At 35.4% G+C, this 23,803-nt stretch overlaps 2 protein-coding genes and 1 non-coding gene across 4 annotated transcripts; 2 read left to right on the top strand and 1 right to left on the bottom strand.

Annotated features, from left to right (window-relative positions):
- Positions 1–7,106: 7,106 nt before the first annotated feature.
- LOC121234981 (double-strand break repair protein MRE11) lies at positions 7,107–17,726 on the top strand. 2 transcript variants are annotated; one of them, XM_041131155.1, is made up of 23 exons: positions 7,107–7,204; positions 7,679–7,754; positions 8,951–9,086; positions 9,604–9,761; positions 10,508–10,598; positions 11,158–11,277; positions 11,387–11,455; positions 11,549–11,640; positions 11,822–11,924; positions 12,011–12,118; positions 12,211–12,273; positions 12,341–12,412; positions 12,563–12,640; positions 13,220–13,282; positions 13,382–13,442; positions 14,403–14,485; positions 14,816–14,929; positions 15,169–15,246; positions 15,817–15,888; positions 16,015–16,262; positions 16,588–16,708; positions 16,965–17,162; positions 17,436–17,726. In XM_041131155.1, exons 2-23 carry the CDS (start codon positions 7,738–7,740, stop codon positions 17,466–17,468), a joined length of 2,178 nt encoding a protein of 725 aa, XP_040987089.1. In that variant the 5' UTR covers positions 7,107–7,204; positions 7,679–7,737; the 3' UTR covers positions 17,469–17,726. The 2 variants fall into 2 exon arrangements, with proteins under 2 accessions (XP_040987089.1, XP_040987090.1); XM_041131156.1 differs by lacking the exon at positions 7,107–7,204 and adding an exon at positions 7,224–7,321 and having other exon boundaries at positions 7,715–7,754.
- A 185-nt stretch (positions 17,727–17,911) lies between these two features.
- Positions 17,912–22,205, bottom strand: LOC121234982. Its single transcript, XM_041131157.1, has 6 exons — positions 21,957–22,205; positions 20,738–20,802; positions 20,599–20,628; positions 19,607–20,486; positions 19,055–19,309; positions 17,912–18,251 (listed from the first exon to the last, which is right to left on the bottom strand). Exons 1-6 carry the CDS (start codon positions 21,993–21,995, stop codon positions 18,183–18,185), a joined length of 1,338 nt encoding a protein of 445 aa, XP_040987091.1. The 5' UTR covers positions 21,996–22,205; the 3' UTR covers positions 17,912–18,182.
- Positions 22,206–23,730: 1,525 nt separating this feature from the next.
- Positions 23,731–23,803, top strand: TRNAF-GAA. The gene has a single exon. It is a non-coding gene; the product is annotated as a tRNA-Phe (tRNA).

Below are 23,803 nucleotides of genomic sequence, written 5' to 3'. Positions count from 1 at the left end.
TTGAGTAGTGAGGTCTAAACAGTGATAGCCTTTATGTATAGAACTGTAACCAATAAAAAGACATGGAGCAGAACGGAAATTAACTTTATGCTTGTTATAAGGGCGTAAATTGGGAAAACACTTGCAACCAAACACTTTTAAAAAATGATAATCAGGGTGACGATGATAAACTTGAAAGAATGGAGATTTATTTTGAAGAGTAGGGGATGGTAGGAGGTTAATGAGATAAGCAGCAGTCTCAAAAGTTTCATCCCAAAATAGAGGAAGAAGAGAGGCATGGGCCAAAAGGGCAAGCCCAGTTTCTACAATATGCCGATGTTTTCTTTCCACAAGTCCATTTTGTTGATGGGTATGTGGGCAGGAAAATTGATGATGAATACCCAATTTTTAACATTCGGGTGTGAGAGATTTAAATTCCCCACCCCCATCAGTTTGAAGTGTAACAAGCTTGGTATTGAGAAGACGTTCGACATAAGGTAAAAAAATAGAGAAAACATGAAGAACATCAGACTTAAATTTTAATGGATAAAACCAAGTGAACCTGGTGAATTAATCAACAAACGATACATAGTACTTGTAGCCTAATCTAGAAACAAACGGGGTCGTGCCCCAAACATTTACTCAAACAAGCTCTAAAAGCCTAGTGGAAGAGGCTGAGTGAGACAAACGGTAGTTGATGGCTTTTAGCAAGTGGGCAATCGAGACAGTTGTATTTAGAGGTGTTGGAAGAAATCTTCAAACAGTTGGTGCGCAAGATGGTGGAGATGACAGAGTGATAAGGGTGGCCCAACTGAAAATGCCACTGAGCCGCGGTAGTACATTCGCCGATTTGAGCTGACGGAGAGAGAATAAAAGGTGATGGAGTCGTGGAAGGAGATGGAAACACATAAAGGCCATCACGGATTGGACTTGTGAGGAGGGACTTCCCCGTCGCTACGTCCTTCACAGAGAAGAAGTTGGCGTGAAATTCAAAATAGCAACGATTATCTTGACAAAATTTAGAAACAGAGATTAAATTTTTGGTTATGCTTGGAACATGAAGGAGATTTCGCAATAAGAAAGAGGAAGAAGGAGAGAAGATAGGGAGGAGTCACCAGTGTTTTGAATGGAGAGGCTCGAGCCATCTCCAACCTCAATTTGATCATTACCACTGTACAGCTCCGAGGAGAGATTGAGATTGTCAAAGTCATGAGTGATGTGGTGAGTCGCTGTAGAATCAGGATACCATGTATTGTCTGAGAAACCTTGAGATTGAGGGGTTGTGTAATTTGCTGAGAATGAAGGTGGAGCAACATATTGGTAGCTATGATCGAAGCGATGCCGACATTGCAAGGCAACATGACCCGTTTTGTTGCAGACCTGGCATGTGGGTCGCTAATTGTAAGATGTATTTGATGGAGCAAGTGACTGATTGTAAAAGAAGCGACCACCACGATTTGAGTTAACATTGCGACCACCTCTACAATTTCGACCTCCTCTAAAGGAGTTACGTCCACGGTTGCCAGTATTGGTGAAGTTGACTAAGGGCTCCATGGAACTTATAGTCTTTGCTGTATGAGATAATCTGCTTTCATGGACAAGCAACAACTGATAAAGTTCATTAGAAGATATGGGCTCAGCCCATGTAGTTATGGAAGTAACAAATGATTCATAAGTTGAACCAAGCCCATGAGGAGATAAGTGACAAACGCTTGATCTAGTAGTGGGGTTTCAGTGAAGGCAAGAATGTCAGCAAGGGAATGCACCTTACTAAAAAAATCTGTAATAGTTTGGTCACCTTGAGTGAGGTTGGCCAGTTGAAAACGTGCCTGAAATTGTTTGGCTTGAGAGTGTGATGCAAACATGGAAGCAAGGGAGAGCCATAATGCACGAGAAGTGCTTGGTGAAAGCACATGACCAATAACATAATCTGAGAGAGAGGTGAAGAGAATACTGAGCACTTGTTGGTCAGTGCGTTTCCAGGAAGAAAATTTGAATTTGGATCGTGGAGTAGAAGAGGATGCCTCAAGTATAGTTTCTGGAGGACAGACCAAGCTACCATCGACATATTGGTAGAGATCCTGACCTTTCAAGTATGCAGTAATTTGCACCTTCCACAAAAGATAATTTTTTCTGTTTAATTTTGTGGTAACAATATGAGAGAATGAAGACATAATGGAAGGGTTGGAGACTGATGCCATGGATCAGGGACTGAGAGTCATTTGCTCTGATACCATATCAAAATCACATTTTACCACTGAAATCCAAGCTATGTTGTATTGCATTTCAAGGGATATTTATACATAGTTTGTACAAGAGTCTGGAAGAATAAAACAGTTATACAACTTGAGAGAATGACTAATAGAAAAGCCTATGATTTCCCTAAGGTTTCTTCTGCAGTGACCTTTGATGAGGTGTCAATATTTTCTATGTTAATAGAAATTACTGAATCTAAATAAATTGTTGGAACCATTTTTTTTTTTGGTTGTCATTATTTTTAAGAGTTTTGCAACACAACATCCACCACACTCCACACTCCACATTTTTTTAAATTTTTAAATTTTAAATTTTTTTAATTTTTTTTAGTTTATTCTTTTTAAATTATTTCAAATTTTCTATTCATTATTTATATAATAAATATTTGATAAAAGAAAAAAATAATAAAAATTAAAAAAATGTGTAGAGTGTAGGGAGGATGTAAAATTTTATTTTATTTTTAATCGGCAAGGGAGAGAGCTGAGCGAGGAACAAGAACAGTGTGTTCTTGCTTGTGACATGGCACCTTATCCACGTGTACAAAAGTAGCCAGCCCTGCTTTGTTTTGTAGGGTCCATACAAAACAAAACAAAACAAATGCACTACAACAAAAATGTTTGTTCTGAATTAATTAAAAGACAACAAATAATTAGATGGAGTTTCTTCTTGTGAAATTTGGGTCCTGCCAATCTTCAGCTTGCTGTTTAGTTTATAGTTTTCACAGGTACTTTCTCTGTAAACATAAAAGTCAACGCATTCTCCATTGAGGATCTGGATAATATCTCCATATAGATTCACTACATAACCAGTTATAAAGTCTTGATTAACACATCGATCTTTATTTTTTTAATGTCTTATTTATTAAAGTCTTTCTTTCAAATCAAGTTTCGGAAGATGACGAAGAATTTAGCTATCGCAATTTGCAGACCAAGTTGCCGGAAACTCGAGAGATCTCCACATATCAGAAGGAAGCTGAATGCATGGCCCATGCATTTGCCCCCCGGCAACCTAAGATGTGTGATGTGTAACCTAGCTGCCTGAACTCCGATCAGCAAATTACGAAAATCCCACAGATGGCAGCTGGCCGCCCGGCCATATATGCCCGTTGGTGCGCTTGAGCCTTGGGACTACGGCAAAGGAGGTCGACATCAAAGTCAAAGCTCAATACAAATAAAAACAATAGAAAAATTTACCATTGACAAACTTCCAATTGGTTCGATTCAAAGACTTTCACATTATTGACAAATTCAATAATTTAGACAATTAAATTAAGAAAATGAAAATCATGATAACGTACTGGATATTAATTAATGGCTCATCAGAATTAACTTCTTTATGACGAGGTCCATCGAGTCTTCTCGAATCGAAGATATGTATTATTGCAAGTATTTATTTGAGACATGATCATGTTCTAAGAAAACTTGCACCGTATGACCTTGACAAACATTTTAACCATGTTCTGAGAGAGAGAGAGAGAGAGAGAGACTTGGTCACCCGTTCGTCCTCTTCTTGAGAAATAGTACTCATGAGGATATCTAATGTTTCCAAGAATCTAACTTTCGAATCAATATTAAGAATGTAATACAAATAATTAAATTTATATCTTTTCATCATGTTAAATATCTTTTAAGATAAGTAGTGATTTCACATAGTATCAAAGCAAAGACCATGAGTTCTCATTTAATTAAATATTTCACATGTTAGGCCACCTATTAAAAGAGAGTCTGACCCACATGTGAAAGCGAGTGTTTAGAATATAATACAAATAATTAATAAATTTATCTCTTCACATTTTAAACTATTGAGACAAATGATGATTTTACAGTCAATACATGGTGTAGAGGTTAATGTCTACATGACGTAGAGAGTTCTTAATTAAGGAGGGATATCAAGACGGGAAATTCTATACACCATTCCACTTTCATCCTACTAAGTAAGATGTGACACATTTATCACTATTGAATGATCATTTATTACATGCTTCTTTATTATCTAATAGTGATAAACGTGCTACATACTATTTAGTATGATTAAAATAAGATGAGAGTATAATGTATAATATTACTCATATCAAAACAGTGTGTCATAGGAAGGATATCTAGACGGTCAGTCGTAGGCATTAAAGTTAGCTAGTGTCATAAGGGTCTTTAAGTGCTGTTTGGAACTAAGGATTCAAGTTTCTTATAATTCCTGCGTAAATGTTAGCTAGGGTCTAAAATGAAATAGAGATAAACATGTAAAGTTGATTCCATAAAACTTACAGTTGTTTTAATGATTTTTTCGAACACTATTAGTTGTCATGGGGCTCTCTTTATGCGTATTTTAATTTCCCACACTAAAACCTAAAAAATCCTAGAAATCCAAATCTAACATTTCAGTTTAATTTATATCATCAAAAGGTCATTTTTTAAATTTCCAATAGAAAATACAACATATATATTACTAATAGAACTTCTTAGTTACAGTATCCCAGCGTTAAATAGAGAGTTGATTTTGATTAATACGTTTGAATATTTAGGGCTAGTTTGGATTCATAGATGATATGAGATGGTTTTAGATAAAAGATAAAAGTTGAAAAAAAATATTGTTATAATATTATTATTGTTTTGAGACTTGAAAAAGTTAAATTGAGGTTTGAAAAAATTGAATTGTTTATTATATTTTATGTGAGAATTTGAAAAAATTGTAATGATGAGATGATATGAGATAAGATGAAACACTTTCTGAATCTAAACGGGACCTTAATACCATAATTCTATGTAGAAATTAGACTGAAGATTAAGATGGGAATTTGGCATGGAGTGGAGTTGAAGTTTTCACTTAGGCCCCGTTTGGAACTTAAACCTAAACTGATCAGTTGCCTAATTTTAAGCTGAGTCTAACATCTAAACACCCAACTCTCAAATCACTAAACTCATATTAACTCAAAACCTCTTTACGCGTGGGACTCACAACCATTTTCAACTTTTCATAAAAGAATAATGTTTAATCCACAGATGAAGGGCACCAAAAGCAGCCATCGATTTTTTTTTTTTTACTTAGTGATTAAGGAAGTGTTTTTAAATGATATTGTGATTTTTTAAAAAAATATATATTTAAAGATATAAAAAAATGTATGAAAAAAAGCAAAAAAAAAAAAAAAAAAAAACACAAATTTACTCTCTTTGGTGGCCACTTCATCTGTGGACCTAGCAACGTTCGTTCATAAATATATCTAAATTTATCTTAACACCTAAACATATATAAATTCATCTTAGATGGGTCCTACAAAACTCATTCTACCATCTCAACTCATTATTATTTATAAAAAATTTAATTCATATCAACTCAGTTCAACATTTAAACGGAACTTTATTGGCGATATTATAGACTACTATGCAAACCCATTTAAAAATAAATAAATTGCGTACCACTTTTTTGGCCAATGACTTTCTATAATACACACATATTTTTCATTCAAAAGCAACTGCATTTGGAGCCCAATTTACCATTGTTATAAGCTCACTGCGGTACTATTTTTTCTTATCCTTTTATCGTGCTTTCACGTTTATTTTCATAATTCTATAACTCACAAGTCATTATGTAATTGAATAAAATTTGTTATGTTAATAAAAGTTATATAAAATATTAATATTTTTTCATACTAGCTGATATTAAAGAATTATAAATTAGTGCTGTGTTGAATGCTGTATCGAGAAGCAATCTTATAAAATGTTTTTTCAGCAGTCTTTATTTATTTTCGAAATATGGTCTTCATTTTTTAACAAATTAATTTTGGACATAAAAAGCCATCAGGACACGATTGTGATCAATAGCTGAGATCCCAAGGTTAGAACGTATAGTAAATAAATTTGAATATTTTTTTCAATTTATTAAATATTGGCTTTATATATGTGAAAATGACGTGTTTCATACTACTAACCGTCCGGATAACTTATAGCAGTGAAGAGATAGCACTGATCACCCTGAGTAGATTCCGAGTTAGTAACAATACAAGGATAAATGTATATCAAAATGAAAATGGAAATGTTTGTTACCTCTAACAAGTTATTTATAGAAGGATGTGACGTGATGACGATTAACTCTGATCACCAATCTTGTATGCTTATCCTTCATTATCTTTTATTAACTGGAGAACATACCTCCTGTTTTGTAACAATTATCTTGCTAAAGATAATCGTATGAAACTGTAGACCTTATCTCCAGCTCTTTGGAGTTATCTGTCATATGGTTGTGATTGCGAGCTCCCCGTTCGTAGAGCTCTTAATCCTAAGCATTAGGCTAACCTTCTAAGTCTTAGTGATGGACTCAGTCTTGGAGATGGGCTCGAAGCCCGGGAGTCCAAATGTCCCTCCAATATGAATCTCTCTCTTTTCTCGTAGCATTTTCTCAAACTCGGAACAAAGAATTTACGATTATCTAATAGCATTTACTCTAATTCGAATTATGATACATGCACAGAATAAACACGGAATGATGCACGGACAGGAAGTATTTTTTTTATAATTTTCATTTTTCTTTAAGGAGAATTACAAGATTCACAAACAAATCTCATACAATAAAAAATTTCACAAATTGACTAAATCATAAATTAAATTATATATTATATATTATAAAATAGATATAATATATAACAATAACTTTAATCAGTTTATAAATCTTATTTTTATAAAATATTATTGTGAACCAAATATATATTTTTTCAAAGAGTGCACTCCGCACACATCGCATATGATGTTTTTTTTTTTTTTTTTTTTAACTTAATACATGGGTTTGCTGCGGTTATAAGCTGATATAAATAATTTCTGTTTTTCAAATCCAATTTATAAGGTTGAAACAAATTTTTTTTTACTGTTCATTCATTGACCTTTCCCATTTTCCATCTGATTGTTCTTTTTTTAAACTTCCGCGCCACCGTCTCCCCGGGTCTCAGTGAGTCAGCTCCTGCTGTTGCTGCTTCGAATCCAAAGTAAAGCTTACGAACGCCCTTCTATTCGTTGCCTCTACGCATTTCCTTTGCCTCTAACACTTGATCTTGGTTTGGGCCCCGTGAAAGTATAGGAAAATGAAAGACAACCGGTATATCGGTTGTGTTGAAGCGCATTTTTGTGTGATTTTAAGCATTTAATTTCGGTCACAATTCATCAGCAACTTAAACTAGTTCCTAGAGCAGTCACTTTTTACGCTAACCTCTCACGCTTTCCTACTTTTCCTTTCTACGATTTCCAAGCTGTTAAACCCTACTTAGGGTTCTATATTTCGTAATGTTATTCCCTTTTAGATTTGATTTTTCGTTTCCATTAACTTATTAATATTTATTGTGAATCTTACATTTTCTAGGGTTTTTCTTGTCGATTTCGATTTTTCTTATTGTTAAAATATTCACAACGCTTGGGGCTTATTTGAATGATTCAAGTTGATCTCTATCTCATTCCCTCGTCAGCCATATCATTTTCGCGGTGCTACTCAATTGTGGGTTTCAAGAGGTGCTACTTAATCGCCATGGCAGACTTATCCAGGTAAAACCTGTCTATCCGTACGCTTTGGTTTGGAAACAGCCGAAAAAGAAAGAAAGTGAAGTTTAAGGGGAGGTTTAAAGTGAGTTGAGATGAAAGTTGATAGTTGAATAAAATATTGTTATAATATTATTTTTAATATTATTATTGTTTTGGAATTTGAAAAAGTTGAATTGTTTATTTTATTTTGTGTGGAAATTTGAAAAAGTTGGAATGATTAGATGAGATGAGTTGAGATGAGTTGGGGGAGTTTTGTATTCAACCCGGGCAAAACATTTGCTGTGTGTAGTGTTGGTTCTCAACAATTAAAAAAAAAACACGTCAAATAAGCCAAATAGTTGTGCTAGATTCTGTTTATAGGAGTTCTTTTATTAGTATTATTATTATTATTGTTATTGTTATTATTATTCTCTGGCATTCCAAATTATGTTAGAGAGAAGATTCAAAGTATTCAAGGAAATTTTGTTGTCTTATGGAACCTAATCTTTGAAACCAAACAGGGCATAATGGTTAAATGGGTGTCCAACTGAATCATATATGTTTGTAAATTATGCTGGTTAAAGGGACGAATTTGATGAAATTTTCTTTCGTCAATGTAGAAGGGCAAGACATTTGTATTTCTGTTAAAAGGACAAAAATGTTGGAGGTTAAGTGTAAGATCCATGCTACATATAAATAGCAGAAGCTTTACTTTCTAATATTATTCTATGCCATACAAAAACAATTTTCTCCTAGCGTTATGAGGTGTGCTCTTATGTACCAAAGTCTATTGAAGGTGTGTGTGTGTGTGTGTGTGTGTGTGTTTTGTGGTTTAACAATGTTTTAGGTTCTAAAATATTAAATCTTGTGATTATCCTTCTTTATGTAGTGTGAGATGAACTGTCCTTTTAACAAAGTGACATAGGAACTTAATTGGTTTTGATACTTTTATAAAAATTATATGTCCATCTGGACTCCATGTGGTAAAAATTCTCTTCCTTAAATAGGACATAACTGTTGAATAGATCTGTTGCAGTCCTTTTTGACACATATTGTTTACCCATAAATGTATTATCATGTCCAAAAATGTGAACCCTACACGTAGCAGAGCTGAGGCAACAATCTTATTTACTTATGAAAAAGAAATCTGATTCAATTGGGCCCTTTTAAGTTGCTGCTTGAGAATACCTATTGGAATTGATAACTAAATAAATCTTCAGGGAGGACATAAGCAATACACTTCGGATACTTGTTGCTACGGATTGCCATCTTGGATATATGGAGAAGGACGAAATACGGCGGCATGATTCTTTCCAGGCATTCAATGAGATATGCTCTATAGCAGAGCAAAAACAGGTTATAGCCTATAATATCCTTTTCTTCCTAAATCTGTTGTGTGCAGTAGCACTTTGCTAGGATAGATATTTATAATCTTCTTTAATGATCTGGAGAAGTTCTTGCTCTACTATTTTTGCATTCATTACACAGATTAAGTTGTGTATCCTTCCAAAAGTGGGTGCCTTTGATCTGTAGCGGAAGGGCCGGCATTGCTATATCATGTCTATCTTTCTGACGCCAACTTCATTCTATAGCCGTTCCCCTTTCTTGCAGAATTAAATGAAAAATGATTCTTGTACTTTCACTTCTGCTCTTGTATAAGTTTTTCATTTTTTTGATTGATTCTTATTGTAAACTCTAAATTTGAATCACAGATTTTTATGAGAGCTCCCTTTAGTGGAAGTTGTTTTGTTTTCTGGAAAAATATTTAACAAGTACATAGCTTACCTTTTTTTTTATAAGTAACAAGTACATAACTTACTATTTGCCCATATTTATCAAATGCTACTATGCACTGATGCCTATTTGCTATCAGGTTGATTTCTTACTCCTTGGTGGTGATCTTTTCCATGAGAATAAGCCTTCAAGGTCAACATTGGTTAGAGCTATCGAGATTCTCCGTCGTCATTGCCTTAACGATCGGCCAGTGCAGTTCCAAGTCGTTAGTGACCAGACTGTGAATTTCGCAAATGTGTAATGACTTTGTGCACTTGAAGTATTTTGTGCTAAAAAAAATTATTGGGTTTTCTACTTCTTTTTAACATTCTTTTGATCCCCACATCTGTGTGTGTCTGATAGAGCTTCTTAAACCTGTTCCTGCCATGCAAGTGTAAAGCATTACTGTGCTTTATTTAGGAGTATAATCATACCATCCGGTGAATCATTCCGTTCTTAACCAACCCTCTCTCACATGGATTTCCTTTGTACGATAACCTGCCGAAGAGTTTTTTTTTTTTTTTTTTTTTTATTGGCACCTGGTGTCCAAGAACAGCGTTCCGACTAATCCCGGGGGTGCACAGGCCCTTGGCAAGGAGTTTCCTGCAAGTGCACCTCGGGTAATTCAAGCAGAAAATCCCCCAGTCCGATAGCTCCTAGAGATTGTTTGCATCCAAAGGAATTTGAACCTTAGACCTGAGGGGAGCATACACCCAACCCCAAGTGCCTTTACCACTTGAGCCAGCCCCTAGGGGTTTAAGATATATTTTATTTTATTGTTCCCTTCAGGGTGGATTCTGCCTGAAATATCTAGCTTACCCTTTCGCATGAATGCTGCATTATGCTCAGTAAATTTTCCATCAGGCAACAGCGGTTCTACCTCACCCGACAAGCATGGTTGTTGTATTAGCTGCACACATGGTTACATAAATTATATGTGTAGTTATTCCATGATTTTATGTGCGAACAAGTATCGTAACAACATGATAATATACTTGAAACAGGTTTGGGCATGTAAATTATGAAGATCCTCACTTCAATGTTGGTTTGCCAGTCTTCAGTATTCATGGAAATCATGATGATCCCGCTGGAGTGGTATGGATATTATGATAAAATGACTCGTGCTATTTTTGTTTTTTGCATGCTTTAAGCACAAAGGCTTTTTTAGTCAGTTGTGGCCAGGTTTTATTTTTTAGAATCTCTAGAACTTTTTAATACACGGTTCTATTGGTCGGGTTGTTTGTTTGGGGTGTACTTCCCATGGGTGGGTTCAAAATGTCCATGTTCAATGTCCAGTGGTGGGTATAGGGATTTCTTAATATCTTAGTTAGGCCTTGACCTTTGTTGTTTTAACTTGAAACCATTGATTTACAACATGTTGGTAGCTTTTCAACCGGGATAACTTTTGCCTGCTCCACTTGTTAGACTGGCAGTTGAAATTAATGCTGATGGAGATGTAGTTCCTACAGCTGGCAATATTTCCTAGTCGCATTAAGAAAGAAATTAATGTCTTACCTAGGAACTAAGCAAATTTTATTTTCTGCCCTTCTATTTGTTTTGTTTGGCAACTTTTTAATTCAACATTCAAAGATTGTTCTTTTTACTTCAGTTCTTAAGACCATGATGTCATGTTCCTTACGAGTGGATGTTACAGGACAACCTTTCCGCAGTCGATATTCTCTCTGCATGCAATCTTGTTAACTATTTTGGGAAAATGGTTCTTGGGGGTTCTGGTGTTGGTCAGATTACTATCTATCCTATTCTTCTCAGAAAGGTCTGTCAGTATGTTTATTTTTTGGATAAGTCAGTTGATTTCATTAGTGGCAGACTTGACATATTTAAGTATCATTGTTGCATGACTTGTTAATCTTAATAAAGTGCAGGGTTCAACAGCAGTGGCTCTCTATGGTCTAGGAAACATTAGAGATGAACGGTTAAATAGAATGTTTCAGGTACTTCTTCATACAGCACATAGACATTCCATCGTTTGGTTGATGACTTTTAAGTATGCCCATCTAGGTGTCATTTTATAATTTTTTGACCAGACTCCACATGCTGTACAATGGATGCGGCCTGAATCTCAAGAAGGTCGTCAACTGTCAGATTGGTTCAACATTTTGGTACTTCATCAGAACAGGTTGTCTATAAGTGTTCTTCTGCAGAGATCGTTTGGAATCACCATGAAAAGAAAATATGTTGATTTGTCTCAAAATCTCATCTAACCTTTGTGCCTTTCAGTGCTTTAATGGTCTATATTATAGAACTCTCAGGAACCAATGTATGTGAATATTGATCTTTGCTTCTACTGTGGCATGCAGAGTAAAGACAAACCCTAAAAATGCTATAAATGAGCACTTTTTACCTCGATTCCTTGACTTCATAGTGTGGGGGCATGAACATGAATGTCTCGTGGACCCTCAGGTACTGCTGAAAGAGTATCCTTTTTCCCCACAGATTGCTCTCTCTATCTCTCTCAATGAATAAAATGTGGATTTTGATTTCTGCAGGAAGTTCCCGGGATGGGGTTTCATGTTACACAACCAGGTTCTTCAGTTGCAACATCACTCATTGATGGAGAGTCAAAGCCAAAGCATGTACTTCTTTTAGAAATTAAGGTTGCCCCCTAATTTAATACTTTTTTCACAAAGCAGTATTATTAGTCATTTTAAGTTCGAACTGTGTTTGATATTCATGCATTATAATATAGGGGAGCCAGTATCGCCCGACTAAGATACCTTTAACGTCAGTGAGGCCTTTTGAGTATACAGAGGTAAGTTAGTGCTATTATTTTTTTTCATACCAGTAATGATTCTTAGTGATTACTATTTTTAATGTAGGTCATATTAAAGGATGAACCTGACATTGATCCCAATGATCAAAACTCAATTCTTGAACACTTGGATAAAGTGGTATGTATTGATACGTCACATTAGCAATTAATTTGTGCCTTTTCAGTTTCCTTCTTTCCTTTTAGTTGTTATGAAAGTGTTTTCTTTTTTTGGTGTGGCAGGGTTCTGTTTTTGTTTGATAGCAACTTAATTTAAAGTTTGAATTTTTAGGTGAGAAATCTGATAGAGAAATCCAGTAAAACGGCTGTTAACAGATCAGAGCTCAAACTTCCATTGGTTCGCATAAAGGTACTTTCTGAATTTGTTTTCAAGTGATACTGCAATTAGGGATGATCATCATGTCTCAACATCACTTGTTCTGCTATGAACTTTTGGGACATCTCACTTTTGACCTTTGGAGCAAGATCAGCCTGCATATGTCATTCTCCTGATTTTAAGTGTTTCTACTAGCCTTTGTTCTAATGGAAGCCTTGACTGCCCCCTTTATGGAGTAGGTTCATGAATATTTGTTTTGCCATTGAGCTTTATCTAGAGCTTTCTTTTGTCTCATTTTACCGCGATTGATGCCAAGTTTTATCTTCTAAGAGATGCATTAATTTCCTTTCCTTTCCTTTTACTTATAAAAAAAAAAAAAAAATTAATTTCCTTTTTCCCCCTATATTGTGGGTCTTTTAGCATGCAAGCCTTAGAGCAATCTTGAAAAAATTTCCCTCAACAACCTTTTGCAATTGTTGTATATTTCTTATTTAATCTCATTATCTTGATTCCACTGCAGTTCTTTCATGGAGGATAATGGATATTTACTGCATAGCAAAATTCATAGTTAGCTCTGTTGTGACGTTGTCATTATCATTTTGTGGTTGGCAGGTAGATTACTCTGGATTTATGACAATAAATCCTCAAAGATTTGGGCAGAAGTATGTGGGCAAGGTACCTTGAGTCACCTGCCATGCTGAACTAGAAAACTAGCGCTGTTTTTTCTTAAGCAACATATTTGAGAGAGTATTAATTTGTCTTAGGTTGTACTAGGTTGCAAATCCCCAAGACATTCTAATCTTCTCGAAGGCTTCAAGAAAGGGTCAGCGTGAAGGTAATTCAAATCGCCTATACCATTGGGTTTTAATAGAAAAGATTTGATTAGGGGCTGTTACTAAAATAATCCATTATAAGCATCCTCCATTTTTAATAAAGTTCTTATTTACTGATAAAAAAGAAGAAGCATCCTTCATAAATCAAGAGATTCAGTTTATCTTCATATCTTTGATGTGGGTAACTCTTCAAGAAGAAAATGGAGAATGGTGTTGACAAGTTACAAGGAAAAAGAATAACAAGGAAAATAACCGACCCAGAAATGAAGGCTAATAAGTTTTTTTTTTTTTATTTCTTTCTTCTAAACATTTTCACGATCTCGATTTTCTAGTTGCCCAAAACCTTACCCATGTCAGCAACATTCAACATGGTTATGGCAGTAAAGTGACTGGGGATGTTACAAAATTTTTTAAACATTCCCAAAGATACATGGGTAAAAGTCAGAACCTTTTGAAACCTGGATCTTCTTTCTTTTTTTTTCTTTTTTTTTTTTTTTTTTTTTTTTTTGTGTTTTCGGGGGGGTAGGATTTCACCATCTCGTGCCTAAAACCTGGAAGTTAAGAAGTGTCAATGGTATTTCTGCATTCCCATCCTCAATGAAGACACTTTGGTACTGCAGATTGCTCAACTAGTATAGGTTGTCAGTACTGGCTTCAGGTCAGTGTGGCTATGTTTCCGATGTAACAAGTTCAACACCAATGAAACTAGGGCATCGAACTACTTGAACTGAATAAGGCTATATAGTTGATCTTTTTTTTAAAAAACTTGTTTGATAATTTGGGTCCTGACGCTTATGGCATTATCTTGACATTGAATCTTATAAGTTTCAAATTGTTATTATATATTATTGCTATCGGATATTATGTAGTTGTTTTGTGTTTTCTTTTTTAGACTTGCATGCTTGTCCACAGTTGACAGTTTCATGCAAATGGTATAACCTTAGTTTCTTTTTGGGATGTAGCTAAAATTGGTGATTCTGAGCGTCTTCGTCCAGAAGAACTAAACCAGCAGAATATAGAGGCTTTAGTTGCTGAAAATAATCTGGTACTGAAGCTTCGAATTTTATTAATCTTTTCGTTGCTTTTGGCGTGGATAAATATGTTATTGCATACATAATTTGTTCCCTGAAATCGCAACTGAATTTTACTGAAATACAGGAACGGATTCCTGTTCTACTCCATGAGTATGGTTTACTGCTTCTGTAGAAAAAAGCTCTATTGTGTATCTAACATTCTTTTTTAAGTCAGTAGGCTAAATGGAACCTGCAGAACAAGATCTCAACTAATTTCAAAAGTGGAAATGAGAGCAGAAATATTTTTTGAGTTGCACAATAGGTCTTATTTAGTCACAAATCTAAACTTTATGATTGTGCAGAAAATGGAAATCCTTCCCGTCAATGATTTGGATGTTGCATTACACAATTTTGTTAACAAGGATGACAAAATGGCTTTCTATGCTTGTCTGCAATACAATCTTGAAGAAACACGAGTAAGTAGCCTCTATTATTCTCACACCTGCATCTTAGCGTGCACATCGAAAATAGACGGAGTTGACTTTAGATATACTGGATGTATGTACAGAGGTCTTGTGTTGCTATGATAATTGCATATAAGAATTTTAATCGTAGTTTTGAGTTATTGGATCATATAAAAATGATTAATTTGTTTTCTTCTCATTTCTGTTCTATTTTCATTATGATTGGTTTCTTTCTTATAATTCTTCTATAGAACAAAATTGCCAAGGATGCAGATACTCTGAAGTTTGAAGAGGAAGACTTAATTCTTAAAGTTGGAGAGTGCATGGAGGTAAGAAGCTTAAGTTCATCATATTTGTCTTTATCATTACAGTAATGGTCAAAATGATTTTCTTGTATGTTTTTCTAGTTCCTAAATTGTGATTAGGTGTTCACTTTCATATACTTCCTATATACTTGAGCTATGCCTATTTACTTGATTCAATAAAATTTTAATCTTGCTCACCAGAAAAGAAGTAATGGTCAAGTTTTATAACTTTAGTCAAAGTGCCACCTAAGCAAGACTGCTTTATCAATGCGAGGAGAGCAAATTTGTCTGTGGCCTAATGGAGTGACTACTGCAGAAGGCTTACCAGCCACCTTCGGGCCCTTGGGTCCTTTTGGCATTTACACAACTATTGCCATGGTTATAGTTGGTATACATGGATTGGAACAAATATTACTTCATTTATATGTATTGTAAAACGGTGTTTACTTCTTTCACCTAAGTGTTGTTGACGCATCACATTGGCTTTTAAGGAGGGCTCACTTCTTACATGCCTTACCATGCATGCAAAATTTCATGTCGTGATTGTTTATAAATGTTTATTTATTTATTATTATTGCTATTATTATTTTTCAGGAACGTGTCAAAGAAAGGTCTACTTGCCCTAAAGATACTTCACAATTTACGTCTCCTGCTAAGTCTTCGGAGGTAATAATTCACTGCTGACCTTGCATTGCTTAGCCACGTGCCAGGAACCTTTTAGGCTCGTGTCTTTTTGGTTGCTTATGTGTCTAATTATCTGCTTTCTGAGCTTGTGTTTTCAATTCCATGCAGGATCGAACAAATAGAACTGCTGCTGGAACAGGAAGTGCGGTTTCCTTTAGTGATGATGAAGACACAACACAAATATCTGGCTCGAGAGCTAGTGCAAGAGGTCGGAGAGGGGCATCTAGGTCATCTCGTGGTGCTTATGAACTTGGAAAAAGTAGGACTTCTGCAAGAGGAAGAGGTAGGGGCAGAGGTACCAGTAACTTGAAGCAGTCAACTCTTGATGCAGCTCTGGGGTTCCGTCGTTCTGAAAGGTCACTGTTGGCCCTGAATTTTGATGATATAAATACTGGTCTACATGTAATATGGAGTTATTCTATTCTATGTATTTTGCTTCTCTCCTTGTCACTTCCATCTTCTCTACCTTAGAGTTGATGAGCGAGGTGAATCATAAGCCTGAACAATGAGAAACAACCACAATATGAGAGAGAGAAAGAGAGAGAGAATAGGAAGTCTACCAAATGAAGTATGAACTGTTGAATCTATGCAATTAGAACCCTGCTGCACCTTCTGATATATGTTGCATCAAAAAGTTTACTCGTTGCTAGTGAATGATCTTAAGTAAGATTATTACTGCAGATCTGCATCAGTTTCTGCAACAGCTGCTGTCCAAAGTATTGCTGATGATGAGGATAATGTAGAATCTGCTTCAAGTGAAGACGCTGGGAAATATGGAATTGATGAGGTTGATGACAGTTTGGTATGGACTCTTCGCTTGTACTTGATAAATATGGATGAAAATCATTAAAGTTTCTCTCCTTGTCTCTGTCCTGAATTAGTTATGTGAGTGCTCTTCCATTTGATCATTGCCCTGCTCCACCAACACTCACAAATGACAAAACTCAGTTCCAGTTTTCCTTAAGTTAAATATATTAGACACTGCTAACTTCTTAATATACTTATTGTTCAAATTTAGACCATGTGTTCGTGTCTTTGATTTTTTATTTTTTGAAAAGGACAATGATGCAAGTGTACAAGGCAAAGGACACAAAAGGGCTGCTCCTAGGGGAAGAGGTGGAGGTTCGAAGCAATCCTCTAAACGGGGAAGGAAAACTGACAACTCTACTATTCATAAAATGTTCATGAGCAAAGATGACGACGATGAAGACAACGACAACAGTATGGCAAAGAGATTAAATAAATCTCAACCTCGGGTTGGTTTTCTTTTTACTTTCGTTTTTGTTAGCAAGTGCCAACTTCGGCATGAGTGTTTTAAAAAACAGTTATCGCCCATATTTACATGGAGCAGCCAAAAGGGTTCAAGCAACCTGAGATGGAATGAGAGAAGCTTGGCTAATGGAAACGCCTTGCTCTCATTGAAAAGGCTATTTTTACTCCTAGCAATGATAGCATCTTATAGTTGTGTAGTTTTTCTCCCTCCGCTGGGATTACTCTTAGTTGGACTTGACTGTTCTTTTTGTTTGAAGGTAACAAGAAACTACGGTGCTTTAAGAAGGTAAAATCACATCGTGAGATTCCAGTTGTCCAGATGTTCTGCTATATAATCTGCCATGAAGAAATCTCAGATGAGATATTTAATCTTGTACGAGGAAATGTGGGATGAGCTATATATTACAAAGCGGCAAGATAAAATGATAAAGTTCAATGTCTTCAACGGAAGTATTCGTCCATCTTGTGAATTGCAATGATTGATTGGCAGATATATACTCTGGTACCAGCTTATGTTGTGCAGATTTAAGCTTGAGTTATGATTGGTAGGTAATGTTGTTATTGTGCAAGGTTATATTTAATTTTTGGAAAAGAGGTTGGATTTTAATGGATGGCAAAATTGTCAAAAATTGATGGTTAGTAATGTCAATTAAGAATTTTGCACCTTGAAGAGTGTAGTAATTCGAGGTGCAAAAGATAGTTGGAACGCTAACAAGCTCAAATCTGAAGATGGCAATCAAAAGCAGAAAGGAATAGAATTAGAAGACCTAAAAGCTGCACACAAAGGCCAAGTATGGCGAATAAAAGAGAAGCATTCACAAAAAGTCAGGGGACAGTCTCATCTGGGTCAAAGACGCCAGTGAAGTTTAGCCTAAAGAACCAAAATTTACACTCAAATCCAATACAAAGTAAAGATAACTTTGTTGTTTCGCTCCATCTCCCTGTGTAAAAAAGATGTTAGGTTTGTACTATATACACAGCCCCCAGAGTGATGCAGTTCCCTCTCATCGAAGGCAGACCCTCTGGTTCACATTTGCGGCCATATTCTTTTCAAACCGATCAGTGACTTTTACCTGCACAAAAAAGTTCATAGATATCAAGAGAGAAAATGTGATGAATACCTACACATGCAAATAGTCCCTAAAATAGTTCAGATACAATCTGCAATTACGGTCTATGCTAACTTGATCAGGGATTCGAAATATTTTTGCAAATTTTTAAAGGTAACATGATTTTACAGCCGCCGGATGGAGAGTGTAATTAAATAAATCTATCCACTTACTTCAACACAACAACTAACATATTTTAGGAAGAACAGCAATATCAAACAAAATCCATAGCCCGAGAGCAGGTATCTGATTCCCTATGATAGTCGTATGGAAACAGTCATTATATTTTCTATAACTAAAATGTGCACAATAAGAGGGGGCTGTGTATTTTACACGGCCATATTACAGGTATTTCAAAGCTAGGCCCTGACACTTCCAATCCCATGTTAATCATAAACAACTGAAGCCATAAATATAATTGATGGCACTTTCAATCCCAATCTTCCAAACCACCAGAAGTTGTATGAAAAAGAAACAAACAAAATTGGTCACTCAACCCAATATTTATGCAGTAGAGGATTAGAACACATAAACCAGTAATCACCAAAAGGAGAATGTCATGATTTTGAGAGTTTTTATTATCCTGCTCCACCCTAGTTGGCATTTCCAGAGATACTATTAAGCATTTGCGCAAGCTCCGTTTAAAGGTAGCTTTGAAAGTAATGTTGAAAAGAGGGAAATCTTCCACAAACAACAACAATCTGAATAAGAGAGCAAGAGTCTGGATGCTTTTGAAAAGATTAATAACTGAATATAATCACATTTACCTTCGAACCAACTAATCCTGCTCCACCCTTTTGGCCAAGCTGTTCTGTTCCTTTCTGACCCCTAACCATGGCTAAAGCAGAAGTGCCTTTTCCACTGCATTTTTTATTGATAATCGTTCTCCCTGTAGCATTTTCTTTTCCAGCACCTGCTGATCTGTTAGGCCTGACTGCTCTCAATTTCTCCTTTGATTTTATTGCAGCCATAGACAACTTTCGCTCATTAACTCTAAGTGGCTGCAAAGTCTGATGTTGAACCTGGAAGAACACGAGTAAATTCATGTAATACTGTTTATGAAAAATTTAGAACTTGAAAATCATCCATCTACAGGACAATTTTGGGCATAAATCAATAAAAAATCATGAGGGAATCTTATCCTATGCTTCTTTTCTATCAATCTCAATGTTGAGGAAATTTCTCAATAAAACTAACTGTTGGTACATCAACGAAGTGATAAAATTGGATTATACTTGATCATAAAGCTATCTTTCATATGTTTAATAACTTGAAAATTCTAATTACATGGGTGTCCGAATTTGCACGCCTTCTCTCACCTTTGGTTTTGTAGCTTCCTCGTGAGCTGGCTTTAAAACACTGAATTTAATTCCTCTTCTAGAATTGGAGCTCCCTTCTTCAATTTTAATAGTCGATGCCTTGGAGACATTAGAAGTTTTTACTTTGTTCTTCACCACATAACTTGTCCTCGCTACATTTTTGCTAGTCGGGGTTATTTCTTTGTGACCTATTGATGTAGATGTTAAGCTATTAACATCATAAAGAATGTTTGATGATGACCCTACACTGGACTTGCCAGATGATGATTTGTAGCCTCTTGAAAGCCTTTTATCATGATTGATCTCCACCCTTGATGCTTGTCTTGTAACACAGTCTTTCCTACGACGTATCCTCTGATTTGATAAAAGCCCACTTGGACCAAATGGTTGAGTTGATACCTCTATGCACTTCAGCTCTCGTTGCTGACTGCTCTGAGATGTAACGGTGCTTCTTGTATTGCTTTCACAAGTCTTGTTTCCCATAGAACTTGACCCATTAGCTTGGTCCTCAAAAGTAGATACAGCAGGTTTAGAGGAACTAGGGATAGCATTTCCAGTTAGACTGCTTTTACAAACCAAAGTTGATTTTGACCTGGAAGTTCCTTTGAGATTTATTGATTTGGATTTTAATTCCTCACCAAATCGTAAATCCAGACAAGAAGTTGTCCCACTTAAAACCTTGAGCGGATGCTGCTTATGCAAGGACTCATAATTTTCTGCTCTCCATATCTTGCTCCTGTAGTCTTTGCCTCTAGATCTTGAGACGGACAATGGAAGTTTTGGTGAAGTTGATACCTGTGATTCAAAGTCCGAGGTCAAAGTACTCTCCCCGCAATGAGAAAAAGCAGACTTCAACTGGTGAGAAGAACGCTGGTGGAAGCTGAAAATCAAATCAATTCAGCAATCAGCAGGAGTCCAAACAGTTAATTGCATTTTAAAGCCAATATAGCAAGACAGCGTAAACGAGTGAGTGAAGGAAAAAGGACGCATACAGATGACTTGTGTGGAACCACTCATCATGGCTGCAATGTAACAAGGAGAATGATACAATTGGAATTACAAATATGAAATTTGGCCATAAACCTCATGAAATAGAAAGTGGAACCCGTAAAGCAATGATATAAAACTCACGTGTGTTGGTTGTTAATTTTTACTTCTAGAGTAAGATCCACCCACATAGGAGCTTCAATTTCTTCCTGAACAATAAAAGCAACTGAGTGGCGTCCGAGAATGAAAAATGATGGATATCAGAACAGACCAAAAGGACAATGTTTCACCGCTGAAAGGACAAACGAACAGAAAAAAATGGGGGCCAATTTCTTCCTGTAAACTCACTGCATTTCTTTCTCCTATGATAAAAGACCTCTCCATTTTGGTCTTCAAGGCTCCTTTTGGGGCCTACTTATTGAAAAATAAAAGAAGCTCCGTTTAGGGCCTCAAAAAGTGGAATGAGAAAGCAAAGGAACTTTATTGCTTTTTCTTGATTAGATTTTTACACTTTTTATCGCTCGCGACCTCATTCTTTCCAAGATCCAATGGAGCGTACGAGAAATCGAATGACATGCTGCGGGTTTTTTGTTTCATATTCTTCAGTGGCTCAAATGATGAAAATTAAAAAAAAAAAAACAGAGAGTTTTTAAGGTTTGAAACTTCAATATATTTATTTTCCTACATTTTCTCAACATCCAAACATAGCCAAATAGATCCAGATGCAGTAGCCAGACACAAAAGGATAAATTACTATAATTAAATAAATGAAAAAGATAATACTAACGCTAAAATCAATATATGCAACGCCCAATCTTAGAGCCTAGAAACCTGAATCAAACTGATAAAATACCCAGGAAACGATAAAACGCAGAGACTGAAGAAAAATAAAATAATCCGAAGGATCCCAGACTAAACACTAAGCCACAAATAAATAAGTACCTAAACAAAAAAAATAAAAGACCCCATTCCTATATTTTCAACCTAGTCCAAAACTGATGCAGTGGGACAAACTTACACAATGCCCACGTAAAATTAGCACCAATGGAGCAAATTCAAGAATCCCAAAACCTCTTACTCCCCACCCGAAAAGTTAAAAAAAATTCAAACCAGAGCCAGGCATTAAAAATAATAGGACCTTGTCAAATACCCAAAATCCGGATAAAGACTGAAGCGATTTAATTAAAATGAATTCATTAAATCTGTTATAAAGACTTAGAACAATATGCAATCATCAATTAAAAAGAGAACGGAAGAAACTTCAAGAAGTTAAAAAAAACACCATAGAAACAGGAAAATTTGAGAAAAATATCCAAAAATCAGATTCCAAAACAATCAAATGCTTTAAAGAAGAAGAGAGAACCAGAAAAGCCCAGTGATCGTTAGCCTTTTTGAGAGCCATTGTCGTGTTTCACCCAACTTTCTGTGACACAGAACATTCCCAAAAGAGCTTTGAATCTTCTAGCGAAGTTAACGATCCCCGCGTTTGATCGAGGGCCTGAGAGGCTTTGTAATATCCTCCATTCCCATCTTATGGTTTGGTTCTTTGGCTCCACTACTGGAACAACAATTTATAAGGTTGAGAGCCTGTTTGGCGTCGAGAGCACCGTCCTTTAGGTGGACTTTTTCTGTTGCAAGGATTGTCTTTATAAGGCGGGACCCAATAATTGACGGTTGAGATTGGTTGCAAGACGTAAGATGGGAATATGTGCAAGGATTTGGGGTGTTATACTGTTATTAATGGGAGACTGCGACCTCATAAGAATTCGACCGTTGAAGAAATTCAAAATGTTACGGGGAAAATAGGCTACTCTCACGGGACCATCATTGTTTGACATGAATGACAAGTCATGTCTATGCAAATTAACGAGATAACTTCGACTTAAACTTAAAAAAATAATGATAGTTACAAGTTCTAAATAGATCAGTCTTATAGAAGTCTTTATAAAAAGATAGGTTTTACTAATAAAAAATAATTTTTTAAAGGTGGGGTCTACTTTTTATAAAGGCTTACTTATACAAATCATTTCTCAACTTAAAAAATAATTAATTTTGAAATGGTGTGTAGTTTTATAAAATTAAATTTTATTCGTAAAATTGCATTAGTTGATTGTAAAATAGATTCTAAATAAAATAAAAAATTGTAAGTGCATTACCCCCTGAAAATTTGAAATACTGTTATTAATAATCTCACTTATTTTTATTGAGAATTTGTAGAGTTTCCTGGCTTTAACAAGTTTTACCATTCGAAGAGATTTAGAAATAATACATAGATATCGGTCATTATATTTGATAAAAAAAATATAATGATTGATAAAAAATATATATATAGAATTAAAAGAGAGGTTTGTATTCGTAATTCATCTCAACTCATCTCATCATTCCATGATGTGACATTAGATGATAAGTTTACAAATAAAATATAATAAATAACTACAATTATTCAATGTCATACTATAAAATGATGAGAGGATGATGAAAATTAAGATGGTGAGTAGCATTACTCGGTTCACAAATGAAATATAATAAATAGTCTCCAATCATCTAATATCATATAATAAGATTGAGAAGATGATGAGAATTAGGATGATAAATAACGTTACTTAATTAGAAATAAAGGGTCCTGATCCCTTTCTTTTTACTTCATGCCAATTCAAACAATCAAATCCCCATGATCATTCTCTAACTAGTCAAATTGTCAAATACCACTGAACTCCCAAGTTCTTTTAACTCCTTCCCTCTCAACTCTCGTCTTTTGCAAATGCTTGAATCTTTTAGACCTTATTGATCAAATATTGTGATGAGGTTTCCTCCTAATCTTGTCGTCCTCTTAGGAGTTGACCATATAGTTTGGAAAAGAAAAATTGAAGTGAAATAAATTCAAAGAAAAACGACTTCCTGATATTATTATTAAAGTCACAAATACCTTTATAATGAACTTACTTGTGAACAGAGACGATGGTTTCTTTATAGTTTTAAACTGATTTTGTACAATGCTTGTTGTTGTTGACTAATGGACTAATGTATGGGTCATTGCTCAAGTTTATAACAAATTCCAATGATATTATTTGGAGGAAATGGAAATAGAATATGAAAGTTACTCTATTTATTTAAAAGATTGGGGAACGTAAGGCATAGCGGGGATAGCTCAGTTGGGAGAGCGTCAGACTGAAGATCTGAAGGTCGCGTGTTCGATCCACGCTCACCGCA

Source organism: Juglans microcarpa x Juglans regia, chromosome 6D (genome assembly GCF_004785595.1).
Source record: "Juglans microcarpa x Juglans regia isolate MS1-56 chromosome 6D, Jm3101_v1.0, whole genome shotgun sequence".
Lineage (NCBI taxonomy): Eukaryota > Viridiplantae > Streptophyta > Magnoliopsida > Fagales > Juglandaceae > Juglans > Juglans microcarpa x Juglans regia.
Note: the sequence above shows the minus strand (reverse complement) of the source record. Positions and strands in the feature narration are given on the sequence as shown.

Coding starts and splice junctions, on each gene's coding strand:
- LOC121234981 (XM_041131155.1), top strand. Junction 9,087..9,603: donor CTATAGCAGAGCAAAAACAG/GTTATAGCCTAT, acceptor ATTTGCTATCAG/GTTGATTTCTTACTCCTTGG. Junction 12,641..13,219: donor TTCCATTGGTTCGCATAAAG/GTACTTTCTGAA, acceptor TGTGGTTGGCAG/GTAGATTACTCTGGATTTAT.
- LOC121234982 (XM_041131157.1), bottom strand. CDS start 21,995: ATGGCTCTCAAAAAGGCTAACGATCACTGGGCTTTTCTG. Junction 20,487..20,598: donor TGGTTCCACACAAGTCATCT/GTATGCGTCCTT, acceptor TTTGATTTTCAG/CTTCCACCAGCGTTCTTCTC. Junction 18,252..19,054: donor CAGGATTAGTTGGTTCGAAG/GTAAATGTGATT, acceptor TTTTTTGTGCAG/GTAAAAGTCACTGATCGGTT.